The 15,081-nt window shown below is 36.6% G+C and overlaps 1 protein-coding gene across 4 annotated transcripts; it reads right to left on the reverse strand.

Annotated features, from left to right (window-relative positions):
* Window positions 1-37: 37 nt before the first annotated feature.
* Window positions 38-13,770, reverse strand: LOC101252346 (sister chromatid cohesion 1 protein 4). 4 transcript variants are annotated; one of them, XM_069291567.1, is made up of 16 exons: window positions 13,471-13,746; window positions 13,056-13,306; window positions 10,936-11,197; window positions 10,134-10,231; window positions 10,013-10,056; window positions 9,560-9,606; window positions 8,910-8,997; window positions 7,815-8,772; window positions 7,288-7,710; window positions 6,841-6,985; window positions 5,546-5,682; window positions 3,944-5,076; window positions 3,306-3,339; window positions 2,574-2,688; window positions 547-676; window positions 38-464 (listed from the first exon to the last, which is right to left on the reverse strand). In XM_069291567.1, exons 2-16 carry the CDS (start codon window positions 13,177-13,179, stop codon window positions 366-368), a joined length of 3,837 nt encoding a protein of 1,278 aa, XP_069147668.1. In that variant the 5' UTR covers window positions 13,180-13,306; window positions 13,471-13,746; the 3' UTR covers window positions 38-365. The 4 variants fall into 4 exon arrangements, with proteins under 4 accessions (XP_069147668.1, XP_010312620.1, XP_004250083.1 ...); XM_010314318.4 differs by having other exon boundaries at window positions 7,288-7,713; window positions 13,471-13,703; XM_004250035.5 differs by having other exon boundaries at window positions 13,056-13,770.
* Window positions 13,771-15,081: the final 1,311 nt, after the last annotated feature.

The following is a 15,081-nucleotide window of genomic DNA, read 5'->3' on the forward strand; positions in this document are numbered from 1 at the left end:
ATTGAACTATGTATGGTATCAAAAACCTAAATAAATATAAAAGCGAATATTTTTCTTTATTACGAAAATAAAGAAGAGAAAATTAGAAAAGAAGCATGGCCAGATATTATACAGGATATTTACATATAAATAAGATCTACATTGTACAACAGAGTGCTGCAACACACACACCTGTGTCAAATGATCTACTCTGCCAGCCAAGTAAAAACCTAACTACATGACCATCAAAACATGACTGTAAAGAATGAACTATAGCAAGAGTAGACCACAAACTGACCCAATTGACTAACTACTAGGAAATACATATTTCTGTTTACCAACTTCTTCATGTTTATATCCTTTCTTCCCTACCAAACATATCAGATTCAAAAGTCCGATTTCATAAGCTTCATTCCAGGCTTTATTGTGATATCGTCAAAGGGTATCACTTGCTCTACATGAAGGTAATCTCTTGTTTTAAGAACCTGCGGTAACACACAGATACCGGATTAAAATTCCATACGAGAATGTCAAAAAAAAAAAAAAGGTCTCAGGCGTTGCACGTACCAAAGTTTCAAAAAACATCCTTGATGCCTCCTTTCGTGTTTTACCAACTAATAAACTGTCCATGGAGAGAGACGTTCTGCCACGCTCAGATTCTTTAATAAACAAGGTTTGGAGGTATTTGGAAACAGCCCTGTGTATACAAACATCAATGTGGAACTCTGGCTGAACTTTTTGTTCATAAATAATATCATCATAAAGATCAGACAACAGTAGAATAAATAGCAGAGCCTGTCTATAGGTAAAACGAAAGGAGATTAAAGCCTTTGGACCAATATCCCAGTTGTAAATTTCGAGCAAGTATGTTCTCATTTTATCATTTGAAGTTAAAAAAAAAAAAAAATCTGGGGTTACACTATGGAACACATCTACCAACCTTCTTATACCATCCATTCTCTAGGTAGGATGGAGATAAGTTTCTTTAGACAGCCTTACCTTAACTCCAACCACAAACTACTTTCTTGGAGAAGATTCTTCGATTTATGTTAAAGTGCAGCTGCTGTATTCAGTAGGTATGATCCTTTCAATTTTCAAAAGGAAATGATTTTCTTCGCTTATCTATCCTGCAGTTAACCACTCTTTCCAGTCTAAAGCATCAAGGGGTGCATTTTACACCAATGAAGTTTCTTTGACATTTTTATCAACCTGTATCACGTCTTCATCTTCTTCAATTTATGTAATATAAAAAAAATAAACTCCAGCAGTTCAAATATGATTTTTTTTTAAAATGGAATCATTGTATTTATAAACAGCATAAAGTTTGTGATGGAATTACAGTATAGTGAGCAGAAACACCAAAAAGATAAGTTGCATGGACTCTTTACTTTTGATGCCACACCCGTGTCGGTTTCTCCAAAAGTACACTAACTTTGGAAAATCGGACATGCAGCCGCTGATATTTTTAAAGAGTCCGAGCAACATAGCCAAAAAGTATGGCCCTCTTCTAATCCTACAGAGCCTCTATGAGTTCTAGCAGTGCTTAGGCCTCTACGATATAAAAGGACTGTAGAAGTCCCTTTTCAACATGACAGCGTTGTTTGCTGTAGACAAAGGGTGGGTGTAACTAAAAAGAACAATAGGCCATTTTGGACTATCTGAAGGACATTATACCTCGTAAGTAAGAATTGAGAAAAGAATTAGCTCAACTAGACGAGATAGTTGCTCAAGTGGTAAGCACCCTCCAACTCCAACCTTGAGGTTGCAAAGGAGCAAGGTAGTAGCTCCTGGGGAGGAAGAAAAGAAAATTAGCTCGACTAGAGGAGACCCCTACTGACTCTTCGTTTAATTTTTAGGCACCATTTCCACGGGTTAAAGAACACATGGTTAACCAGATAGAAACTACTGCTTCAGTTCCTATATTCAGCCCAAGTCGGACTTTTTCCTTCTGCTACTTGTCAATCCAAAGATTAGGACTAGGTTTTTGAACTGATGGAATTTCCCAAATGGTAATGAAACTTGCCATTCTGTTTAGTTGGCTGAATCAGACTCTGGGCCTGCCCTTTTGCTATCTTTCTCATTATGCTGGTTCAACTTCAACCACTGTTCATGCAACCACGCATTAACAATGGACTCTCTTAATATGCAAAAGCTGTCGGTCAGCAGAAAAGATTATCTGAACCTCTCTGCAATCACTAAAGAAGAGGGGTAGCTGAATCACAGGAAGGCCAAGGAAGATAATGTCTATAGTCGTCGGGAAAAAAAGACGAGATGCACCATTTAAATATAAATGAACAATCAAAGAATTTGGTCAAAGTACATAGCGAGAAGCAGGAATCTAAAGAGGTCCTCTTCCCAAAACATAATTCTATTGTGAAATTTGAGCCTAGTCTGTTATTCTGACAATTTTGTATTTTTACCCTCGTTAGATTAAATGACAGAAACCAATGTATAAACCACCCTGTAAAAGCACTGAACCACAGGAAAAAAGTAGACATGCAAGGAGGGCAAACTTGTCTAAAAATGACACTCAGCTTACGCAAGCCTAGACTTATAACAGTAGAATAATAGGAAATGAAGGACAAGCAGCACACCTTGTACGAGAGGACCATCCAATGTTCTCAGTGATACGGGTAACATCAGCAGCTGGAACATAATCATCAGCTGCTTCAGCTTCTTCATCATCATCGTCATCGAAGTTCAGAAACCCTAGATACCAAAAATAATGTTACACCAAAGCTACAAGACTAGGAGAAATTTTACAAAAACTTCCAAAGAAACTACAGTACCAATGTTGCCACGCTGAAATGGTTTGACCATTCTGTAATAGAGGTAATAGTAATCTTAGATGAAATATGTCTCGAAATATGGAGTTAAATCTCTCATATCCCACAAATACAATACACTGTAAATTGCTCTTATAAAAGCATTCCGGGCCAAGACACTACTCTTCACACATTTCCTCAAACTCTTCTACTTGTGTGTCTGATTTCTTCACACATCAAATCAGACAGGTACAAGGAGAAAGGTCATAATTTACAGCATTTGTCCATGACTAAGAAACCTTGTGAAACCAATTTTCAAACTATAACATCAAACTGAATGCAGATTTTTCAACCCATTATCAAATTTAATTAACAAAGAAAAATCCAGATGCAAGGTTCTGAAACAAGCAAGGACAGACAATCCATCTTAATCAAACATGCCTAATGTTACAGCAAATTTGAAAATATTCTCGTCCAATTCGACTTTGAAATTATTTGTTTTTTCTTTCTTTTAAGGCAATAAAGTTTTCAAGTTTTGGTTGCAGATGAGGGAAAATAAACCTGTATCATTTCCAGCGGCTGAATAATGTAGATCCTGCCAAAAAAAAATGAGGAAAGCTCATATCAGCAGAGCACATAACAAAGTAAATCTCTTATCAAAGCAAAGGACCGTTATTTCAAGCCCATTTTAACAAAAGCAATCAACTGATAAAGAATCTAGTAGTTTGGGGGGAAGAACAGTGCAAGACAGAAGGTAACCTCCAGTATACATGTTCATCTACATCAAGTCAAGATTTGTGCTCGTACATATTGCTGCTTGCTAGATTTTTTTAGATTTTTAGATTATTCAATCAGGTCTTACTACGTTGAGACCTGACACTATTGGTAACAATATAGAGGTAATCTTTTTCTTTTCTTTCTTCCCCTTCCGCTGAGTTCCAAAGAACCACACATACTGAACAAAGAGCAACAGGTCAAGAAGCAACAAGGAAGCAACCTAGTCAAGACCAGGAGAAGATATAGGTACTTCCAACTTTGATAAAAGAGAGGTACATAATTATTGATTGTCTGCAATTTCTATCCAACGTGTCACAAAAAGAAAAATAAGATTGTCATGTATAATACATGAAAGAGAGAGAGAGAGAGAGAGTACTGAAACTCCAGAAGACTAGCACTCGAAACTAAGCTAGCACACTTACATTTAGGTCACCCAGATTGCCATTCGTAAGATCTGTGCCCATCATATTGTAAGAGAAATTTTCTTGTTTACAGGGATAGTCTCCGGCTCCTATGGGATCATCCAGCAAATGCATATTCGTTTCATCATATGAAGCATCTGTTTTGGGTTGTTCAGTGCCCATAATGTTATCAGCAAAGCTCTGGTTGACATCATCTGCCACTATATCTTCTACATTAGTTGCAATTTCAACTGTAGCACTGTCTTGGGCAGCCTCCAATAGAACTGCATCTTCTACCATATTCTCAGTTTCAGTTTCAGCTTCAGAAATAAAGTAGTTGCTTTCTGGCCAGTCACTACTAACTACAAGGTTTTCATCATTCAAATTTTCCAGAGACTTATCAGCTTGAGCAGCCGGTGCACGATTGGGAGATCCATATGATACTTCTGGTAAAATAAAATCAGCTTCCCTTCCAGACTCATTAAATGGATCTGTCAGAGGTAGACCTGCCGCGATATCACCATCGCCACCTAATCCACCACTTTTAGGACACGCCAATGATTCTTTGGCGGCAGTGGCAGTATCTGCTGCATCAGCACCTGAAAGGTAAGTTACCTGAGATCCTATTTCTGCTGTATTATCTGAAGGTTCAAGATGAAAACCATTGGCCGCTGATACATCAGTGACAGTATCTGGCCGCAATTGAGAGGCGTCACTATTTAAACATTGGTCATGCTCACCAACTTCCTTGTTCTCAGTTGGAATAGTAGCCTCAACAGCTCCTAACATGCTATCATCTCTAGCTACAAACCGTTCATCGCTTCCTTCCTTTCCACTTTCTCTTTCAACATGTGATTCATTGCACACCATCGCTTGTTGTTCCTCCAAATTTGTGATGGGGTTTTCAGCATACTCAGCAGTTAGCTGTTGACGTTGTTCCTCCAAATTCGAGATGGGTTTTTCAGCACACTCAACACTTGGCTGTTGACGTTGTTCCTCCAAATTTGAGATGGAATTTTCAGCATACTCAGCAGTTATCTGGGGTTCGACCGCCTTCTCAGCATGAGAACAGCTAACATCACTAGAAGAAGAGACTTTGACTGTACTCAAGTCAAATGTTTGCTTATGTAAAGAAGCCAATTCCACCGACAAACCTGAATCAGTATCAAATTGAGTCAATATGAGAAGATAGCAAAGGTCATTGGTGCTATGCAGCACTAAGAACAAAGTTAAGAGGCAGGCAGTAAATGTGCCTTCTCCTGTCATGAAACAATTAGCAAAAGAATTTTTAAAAACTTAAAAGCATGTGCTTGTATTCTTAGGGTGTCATCAGAACAAACTATATGACAGTACTTGGCATAGAGTCTGAGTAAATATATTTCCCAAACACATCAGCTTAGTAATTCCAAGGCATACATTCAAGTAGAGAGACATTAAGCTAATCAATAAAACAAATATCCAATACACTTGAAGTGTAGCTAGCTCATATTAGCACTTATTATGGATTAAACATAGACAAAAATGTGATCACCTTTTATAATATCCACAACAAAAACAATTGCATGATTCAACAAGAAGAAGACAATCAAATAGCAAAAATGTAGACTTGCATCCTGAACCCACCAGTTAATACTGCTGCTCTGAAAATTTCATCTTCCAACAACTGTTTCTGGATTGCTGAGATTTCAGCATGTGTGCAAGGAGCTTTCTTCCTTACGCGACGTATGTCCTCAGCATGTATCAACTGTTGTCTTATCATACTATCACAAATTCAAATATGTTTTGTCAGTTATTCAAAGAATGAGTTGAGAAAGCTATTTAAACACATAAAACGATTTTTCAGATTATCAGGAAAAAACAGTTCACTGGGAAATAAGGCAGAATGACAAGACAAAAACTAACTATTTGGGAAAGGGAACCTAGCTGAATCGGCAATAATTCAGACCCGCATCAGTTCACTATTGCATGTCAACAAGAAGCGGAAACAAACAAAATACAGTCAGTTCTCTCTCTTTCTCTCTTTTATTTCGAACTATTCCTCAGTGCACCTACATCCCCCCTGTATTACAGGCACAGGATAACTCTGCCCACCAATACATAGGCATAGATGGGAAGAGATCAATTAGCTTTTGGCCTCTGCTGGAATTCGAAACCTGGTATCCCATGGTCTTTTTCCCAGTTTCATCGACGGCTAAACCACCACTTTGGTTGCACAAACAGAAATGATAGAAAAATGAGTTGAGAGGTATCTGTGATCCATCCAAGAACCAACTTATTTTTTAGAGGATCTGTTCACGTTCATTACGAAGTCTAAAGGTTGTTTATCAGTCAACAATATCATATTTTCCAACACCTTTGATCAAGTATAAGTGAGAACCAGAGTGGCCAGACTAATAATCATGATAACAGTAGTCAGAATGCTGAAGCATTAAGGAATAAAGTATCCAAAATAACAAGGGTTGTGTTCAAATTTGACTGGAAAAAAGAAAAAGCAACAAGACAAGGCAACCAGCAAAAATTTGCAACATCAAAACAAAGCCTATAAAGAGACAGGCTTTGACTATTGGATCAGAGTAAGACCAGCACCTAAACTCTGGCACACAATAAGTAATTCAGTAGAGCAAAAGCAGCTAATTCAAGAATATAGTGCACATTGTATTTAAAATAGACAAAAGACACAGTGCCAAGAAAATGCTAGTCTCAATTCTCAGTCAGACTGCTGATATGGATGCATTTATGATTTTATACTCTGCAATAGATTGTTAAAGCCCAAGATACATTTTTTATGCCTTTCATGTGGTTTAATCTGCTATATTTTGACAACAAGAAATGAAATATAAATCATCCGGCTTGGTGATCTAAACTAGTAAAAAGACGCATTTACATGAACAGAAAGAAAAAATTACGACAGAACATACTCTCCGTGCAAGACCATGATATCATCCATAAGAACCTTTCTTTTACTGGCACTCATCCGAACAGCAGATCGGGCACGCTTGCTAGATGTAATCTCAGAAGGTCGAGGAGTAGCCTTAAGCTTCAGCGCTGAAGATCTTCTTCCAACTGAAATAAGAATGAAGATGTTACATATATAAGGTCTAAACTCAAGAAAAATGTTAATTTCCCCTCACCCCTGTTATGTAATACTTAACTGAGTTCAAAGGTTTACAAGGTTACTTTTACAGACATATATTATCACATTATACTAGGCAGAATTGTGGCGAATAATTAGGAAAGTGGAAATGTCTCACGTTAGTCAGAAAAGAGGATATATGTCATATAATAAAGAAGAAAGAATTTTTCATCAAGGTAAAAAGGGTCACCCTTCCCTTCTATGAAGTGCAAAAGGAGAACTCAAAAAGTACCAAGTATAGAAGAGAGCAAATCATCATCATCGGGAATAAATCCTCCAGACTTTTTGGAACGGACCATCCTTGAAGATTCAGCTGAGTTGAGACTCTGCTCAGTTAGTGTGCTCTCAGTGTAACTGCGCTTCTTTCCTGAAATGAATTTGTCACCAGCCTCCACCTCATTGAACCCTGCCAAGTAATCCGGCGTAGCCTCTGGGAAAATACTCCGAGGTAAATCAACAAGCCCTCTTGACATTGATAGAATTTTTTCAGGAGCTGGCAAGGCAGAGGCAGCTGAACTGCTCATAAATTCCATGTGGTGATCTTCTGGAACAACATTATCTGCTCGATCAGTTGATTTGTCAGTATCTTTCCGAATGTCTTCAAGTGGAACAGGTTCTTTGACGAGACTTTCTTTTGAGATTTGTTCTGAATAACCTGCTGGCATGTTTCAACTTGAAGTGTTAAGAGTACATTCACAACAATATTACAACATAGCACACAGATTTATCCCAACAAACCTAAAACTCTAGCACAAATACCTGAAGCATGTAATGCGCCCTCCTTAGAAGTTTCTGGCTGGTGGAAACCAGAAAAATTAGATGGTAGCTCGTTATTAACAGCATGCTCACAACTAGACTTCGATGCATCAAGTTGAGCAGAAGCATTACATCGACTCAGAATATGAACCTGGGCACCAGTGTCTTCATCAAAAATACTTTGTTCCAGACAATCAGCAGTCTTTGGCGTTTCAAAGCAAGTTATATCTTGGGATTCACCAGCATCCATGTTTTCTGGAATTGCAATGTTATTTGAGACTGCCTTAGGTGATCTCGGATTACTCGGTGAAATATCTTCACGAACTGGCTGGCAGATGCTACTTAAAGCAGAAACATCATAGTTAACTTTTGTGGAACTAATTCCATTTGGAAGTGGAGGCTTGTCGGGGAAGTCACCAGGGGTAGATACGTCAACCTTGTCCATGTCAGAAAGCATACACTGGAAGCTCCTCTCGTTTGTTTGACCATCAGATGCAGCAACAATCTCATCCGCACATTCTAGTACAGATGATTTTGCATTAGCCTGATGAACAGCAGCAGAGGATGGTCCAGATGCTACAGTGGGATCACCAAGTGACACAAGATCCACTGCAACTCCACTTGGAGGCAGCTGACCATCTGGCAAGAGTTGTTTGTCACACTTGTTACCTAAATGGTAACCATTCTCCTCAGCAGCCCCAGAGTGAACAGTATCAGCATTCGAGACATCAGTTAATGCCTGATTTTCTAGAAGCACACTTCCGTTTTTCACGTTATTTTCACAAGAGAGATTCACTGAATTTGCTTTTACGGCATATTCCGTCAAATGACGATCTTCCAGACCTAGATGGTCCTCACATGCTGATATTTCCTGAATGTTAGACAAATTTGGTTCTTCCACTAACCCAGGAGTACATGGAGCATGATCCATGAAATCAGCATCTCCATCAACTCCATCCAACTGCATGAAAGAAAAGACCTTGAATCATTCTAGCATAAGAATGTTTAAGGTATATAAAACAAGTTGTCTGGCACACAACAATAAATAGTCAATAAACAGCTACTTTGTAAGGAATAAAGGACAGATCGACTAGTTACCATGCTCTCGGAATTTGCAACCATCTCTTCATGGTGTTCTTCTTGTTTGATTGGTGTCATTGGTTCAACAGATGCTTGAGGATCCGCACTGGAATCAGCAAAGGTGTCAGATATTCATATCATTAAACTATGCAGTAGTATAGAATTTCAGTCTGATGGATTGACAATCAAAACACCTATTATAGATATTTGACCTGCCCCAACACAATCCCAAGATCAAGAGACTCAAAGAAAACGAATATCAAGGTGCAATTGTTTGACTCATTTCACACCATGAATCCAACCTGACTTATTAGTACTGCCATTCACTAGCCTATTTAGCATTAGATCTCCAACATAACTCAGTAACCCACCCATACAAAGCATAAGGTGCATAACATTAACGGAAAAGTCAGAAATTAAAAAAGCCATCACTTAAATGAATATGTATATATAAATTTTAGTTTTGTATAGCTAGATCCATATAGCTTTTTGCATTAAAAAGCCCCCAACCAACCAACCAAAAATACAAAGCTTTAACCACAAAACTGGAAAAAAAGTAGACCACAACAATATTTTAAATAAGATGAATCTCATAAGAACTTATGAATGGTAACATTCTCGTGGAATAGGGGAATATTGTAAGAGACAGTGAGTAATATGAGGTCAACCTCCCATTAGCATCTCCAGCAGCAGCAACCTTGTCCAGAAATAATTCCTGTATGCAATTAGAAGTCCAAAATCATAAAGAAAATAGAAATACGACATAACACTATAATACACATTTCTTTATCAAAGGACACTATTAAACACATACATGCAGACACCTATATAACCAGCAATATCTAGCCATATGAAATAGGTTATCAGCATCATAAGGGAACATAGATTAACAACAACCGAAAATAATTCATGTAGAAACATGCCATTAGAAACCATGAACACGATTATTTTATTAGGAAATTTCTCGTAACACGATAGATAAAACTATGTAGAGCACGACCGACTATTCTTCTCTTGAGATCCTAAAAAGAATTCTGTATATTCTCAATAAAGAAATAATACCTTTAAGGGTAAGTGAAACAAAGACGAAGCTAAGGGCTGAAGTAATAATATGATCTTACCTCATCAAGGTCTAAACCAGAAGTGTCACCATCCCCAAATCTCTCTGAGAAAAAATCACCATGCAACATATGAGTAGCAGTGTCATAACAAATCTAGCAATTAGATATCCAAAGTAATTACCATCCAGTCCAAACTTCGAAGTTGAGTAAACCACACCCTCCATGTTATCTTGTAGTGTGATCTGCTCCCTTGAACTAATATGATGGTCCACATAATTACTGCAGAGTTGACATTGACTTTAGTAGGATAAATAGAGGAATAGTGAGCCCTAAGTGGACTATAGCAACAACTTTTCACCAGAAAATAATCGATATTACAGGGTAAGAAGATAAGTACTCCCTCAGCTTCTTACTGATTTTTGAGATGCTTTACTTGAGCCGAGCGTATATCGGAAACAGTCTCTTTACGTTAAAAGGGATAAGGCTGCATACACACCACCCTCCCCAGACCCCACTTGTGAAATGACTACGAATGTTGTTGTAGTTACTAGTTGGACATCTTCTTTGACCATAATTTTTTCAAATACTTTCTAGATAATTTGAATTATTTTTCTTTTAAACTGGTAATATTGTATTTTGAATAGTTGACTCTGTGACTTAAAGAGTACTTTTTATGTAGTTTGTAAATACGAAAATTTATTTCAAAAAAGAAGTTGAAGATTTTATTTCTGAATTCACACCGAATATTAGTTAGTTTGACCCTTGTACTCCGAGTCGAGCCAAACAAATTGTATCAGAAGGAGTACTTCAGGTATCCCTGATATTTACTCCACAAGGAATTATTCCACCGCTATATCTCATTTAGCAAGGATTTGAGCAACTCCCTCAGCCAACAACCATATCATGTTGTATTCCCGTAAACACCATGATATGCAGAAAGCTAACATTATAGTAAAGAGAAAAAAAGATAGATAGGAACCAACCCCTGAAAAATGTCATTGTCTGGCAATTCAAAATCGTCAAGTTCAAAAGTCTCTGGCAAGGTGATTGAGTGATATGGAGCCTTAGATTCTTCAGGTGGTAGATCCACAGCAGTGGAGCGAAAAGCTTGCTTGACTTTTAGCAAAGCCTCGCTGCAATCATCAAATAGATAACCCACCTTTCGAGAATATATCCTCACAACTCCAAGCAGAAGATGGCTAGATAATCGCAATGCAATCGGTACATCAGGAAAAAGGATTGAATCTGTTGACGAAGAACAAGACAAGTTAACCAAAAACAAAGGTGGAATACATGGCTTTTTGATTGACCAACAAAAAGAAAAAATTGTATATAAACGAACAAGGGAGACAGATAAGATGATATGCAAAGATACCCAGGAAGAGCCAGAAGTATTCAATGCACAACCAGACAACAATAGAATTTTGATTAAAGGACAGCATACTTGGTTCATATTCTAAACAAAAAGAGCCACCGCTAGGACATTATCATCTAACTACAAAAGTAAAGATACAGGAGCAATGTGGCTCCTGTATGACATTATTATAGAACTATACAAATCCACCATCTATGACATTATCATAAAACTACAGTGATGTACAGGAATTGAGTTTGAGTGTAATTCTCAGCCAATCTTTGTGCTCTGTTTATAGAACCCTTAACCTTTACCAAGAAAAAACCAGGTAATGTCATCTAGGCAGCTACATAATGCAGCAATTTATAACCCTAAATAGACAATAATCGAGGAACCATAATTGTAGTGCTGAGAAGGTTCCCCTGACCAGTACAAACGATACCCAGTCATCTACAATTTTTTTCTTTTTTGAGAAAGGTATCATTACCTTTTCAGCTATAATAGATACATCTATCCTACCTCCCCTCCCCAAAGCGCTACAGCTTGTCAACCTACAAATGTTTTAGCCACCTCTTAGTGCCAATTCTTCTGTAGATAACTATAATCCAACAAGTATACGCAAACTATGACCTAGTATCCAATTTAACCCATCCAGGGGGTGGTTTATCCGGTAATTTGGTCCAGCTTTTAAGAATTGGCTCGGTTTGGTCTGGTTTTTATGCTCACCCCTATGTGAATGCTCAACTGGCAAGCACAATCAAACCCTCAATATGTTACTTCTTTCTCAACTAGAGCTTCATCTTCCGGTATGAAGGCAAGTATGGGAGTTAGACACACACATCACCTAGTTGGGGAAATTTTGAATATAAAAGCTAAACCATTAGTCAATTCAGCATTATTTCATCAGCATGAAAGTGGATTGGACTTATTATTTGGTAAAATTGATAGACTAGGAAAAATACTTGGGAACTAGAAAAATAAAGACAAATACCAAAAGGATAAAGTGGAACAGGAGATTAAACTCTCAAGTCTAGACTGTGAGCACCTAGAGTGGAAGCTTATCAAAGCTTATCAATAGACAAGAGATCTCTCTTAGATGAAGTACGAGAATACTATATGAAATAATGTGGAACCAAATGAAGCCAAAAATAGGTAATTCAGCAAAGCAATCAAATCAGTATACACATATTAAGAATGAATATTACAAACTTTGGGATATATATGCCAAATGATAAGGTCACCATATCAAATTATGGCATCTCTAGTTTTCAAAATGTCGGGTATTCTAATCTCCTCGTTATTTTAAGTCAACAAATCCCTGATAATATGTACTAGATAGCATCTATCCCCTATGTTTTCTTCCTTGAGTCAAACGAACCTTGTTTCAATTTGTTAAATGTAGCTAACAATTCTGGTATAGTTGATCACCAACAAAGAAACTGTTACCTGCTTACTATGAGCTAGAATTAAATACAGTTCCCGAAACTAAATATGAGAAACCTATTTGAACACCAGTCAATGCTTTCTCTTCCTTGGCGTAATTCATAGATGGGCAGAAGCTGTGTAAATTAGTCACATCTTTTCTTTTATCCAATTGCATAATTTCTAATTACTTTTACTACTTACATATATATTCTAATTATGAAAAACATCCAGAAAGCAAGTATGCTAAAATACAGCAAAATCATTAGTGACCTTGTAACAGTAAACAATTGAACAGGAAAACAAAATCACCGACGAACAACTAACCAACAGAGACGCCAATATCAGTATCAGCAACTTGATTCTTCCGAAGTTTCCTCTCCAAATGTGCTGCAATCCATATAGTTCCCAAAGGCCCCTTTTTGGCCAATATGAACTGTGAGTAAAACATTTCTCTTCTTCAAACTAAAACTTCAAATTCTTCTTCTACTCAAACACAAAATACCCAATTACAAAACCCTAACTCCAAATCCAAAACCCTAACTTTTCCCCCAAATTTCAATCAGGACCTGAACAACCTACAACCACAGAAACCAAAAACCCCATCTTTACTACATCAACAACATAACAAAACACCAATAAACACACAACTCAAAATCACTAGCTCGAACAAAAATAAAAACCCACAACTCAAAATCACAAGCTCAAACAAAAAAATCACAACTTTCCCAACAAAACTCACCGAATTCAACTAAAAAACACTCCTTTTTCCTCCCTTACTTGAAAAAATTCAAGAATTCAACTCAACAAACAACGAAATCCCAAGCTTTTACAAACTCCCAAAACTGAGATCCAACACCAAATCAAACCAAAATTTCACAAACTCCAAACCATAAACAGTGAAAATTAGCAAATAATTTCTGTAATTAACCAAATTATTTTCGAACTGAGGTGGGAAAGTTGAAATTTTTCATCAAATTTTTTGAACAAATTTAGTTGTAATAAGGACCAAAGCGTCTTACGAACTGAGAATTGTTGTCCTGTTATGCAGGTGTAGATCTAATGATTTATATTAGCCGTCCGATTAAAAATGAACGGCTGAGATTGAGTTACAAGTCAGCGTTACATCAATGAAGAAGTGTACCACGTACGCTTTTATCTTCTATGGTTTGGTATGTTTAAGGAATTTAATCGATCGGTCGAGAGTCGAATTTTCACCAATAAAATGATATATATGTTGCTTTTATTATGTTTCGTTTTACTCTTTTTGTTGATAATATAAATGTGAATATATGATAAGTTATGAATATTTCAATATATAAGTGAGTAAATCATGCATAAAAGGTATATGTATTAGATAAGTTTTGTGTAATGAGATCGATCAAAAAAGCGTATGGAGAATGATATTTCGAAAAAAAAATTTATTTTTTTATTTGATGTAATGTTTATGTTTGTGTGATTTTTTATTTTTTTCTATAAGGATTTATAAACTTCTTCTATGAACATTTCAGAAGAAATATAATGTATAATTCGAGTAATTGTATTTAATATTGTACATATTATTTTGGGCAACTTTCACATATAACAAATAAAAAAATTATATTTGTATGCTATAGCAAAGTTTACATAATTGCGCTTCATAGCAAACATAAAACTGAATAATTCGCTATATATATACAGTTGAAGCAAATTGTATAAAACGAAGTGTATAAAACAAGAAAGAGAAACACACTTGGGCAAAGAGCTGTATAAAAACGAAGTGTATAAAATGAATTGTATTATTATAAGTGTATACAACAATTATATACAATTTGAATTTGTATGAAATGAGAAAGAGAGAAAGACAAAAGAGACTTGGCAAGGAATATACAATTGAATCGAATTGTACAAAACGAGAAAGAGATAAATTAGATATAATTTGAAAATTGTATAAAACGAGAAAGAGAGAAAGACAAAAGAAACTGGGCAGGGGATTATTTTTATTGTATAATTAAGTGTATAGGAAGAAAATATATGTACTTGCATGTGTATATACAATTTTCTCACGTTTTATACAAACAGGAACACAATTTATACATTTCGCTTATGTTTGTATAAGTGAGAAAGGCGAGGGTGGCGAGCGATATTTGGGAGAGTGACGAGCGAGATCTTAAAAAGGGGAGAGAGGGAAACGAAAATATATGTATTTATATAATTTTTTCTGTTTTATACAATTAGAAATAATCTTTATACACTTGTGTTTGTATAAAAAGTGAGGAAGCGAGCGAGAGACTGGGGAGAGTGGCGAGCGAGATATTTGGGAGAGAAGTGTCTGACACTTTTTTGCAAACGTTTGCTATGGAGCACAATTAAA

The sequence above is a fragment of the Solanum lycopersicum genome, chromosome 11 (assembly GCF_036512215.1).
Source record: "Solanum lycopersicum chromosome 11, SLM_r2.1".
Lineage (NCBI taxonomy): Eukaryota > Viridiplantae > Streptophyta > Magnoliopsida > Solanales > Solanaceae > Solanum > Solanum lycopersicum.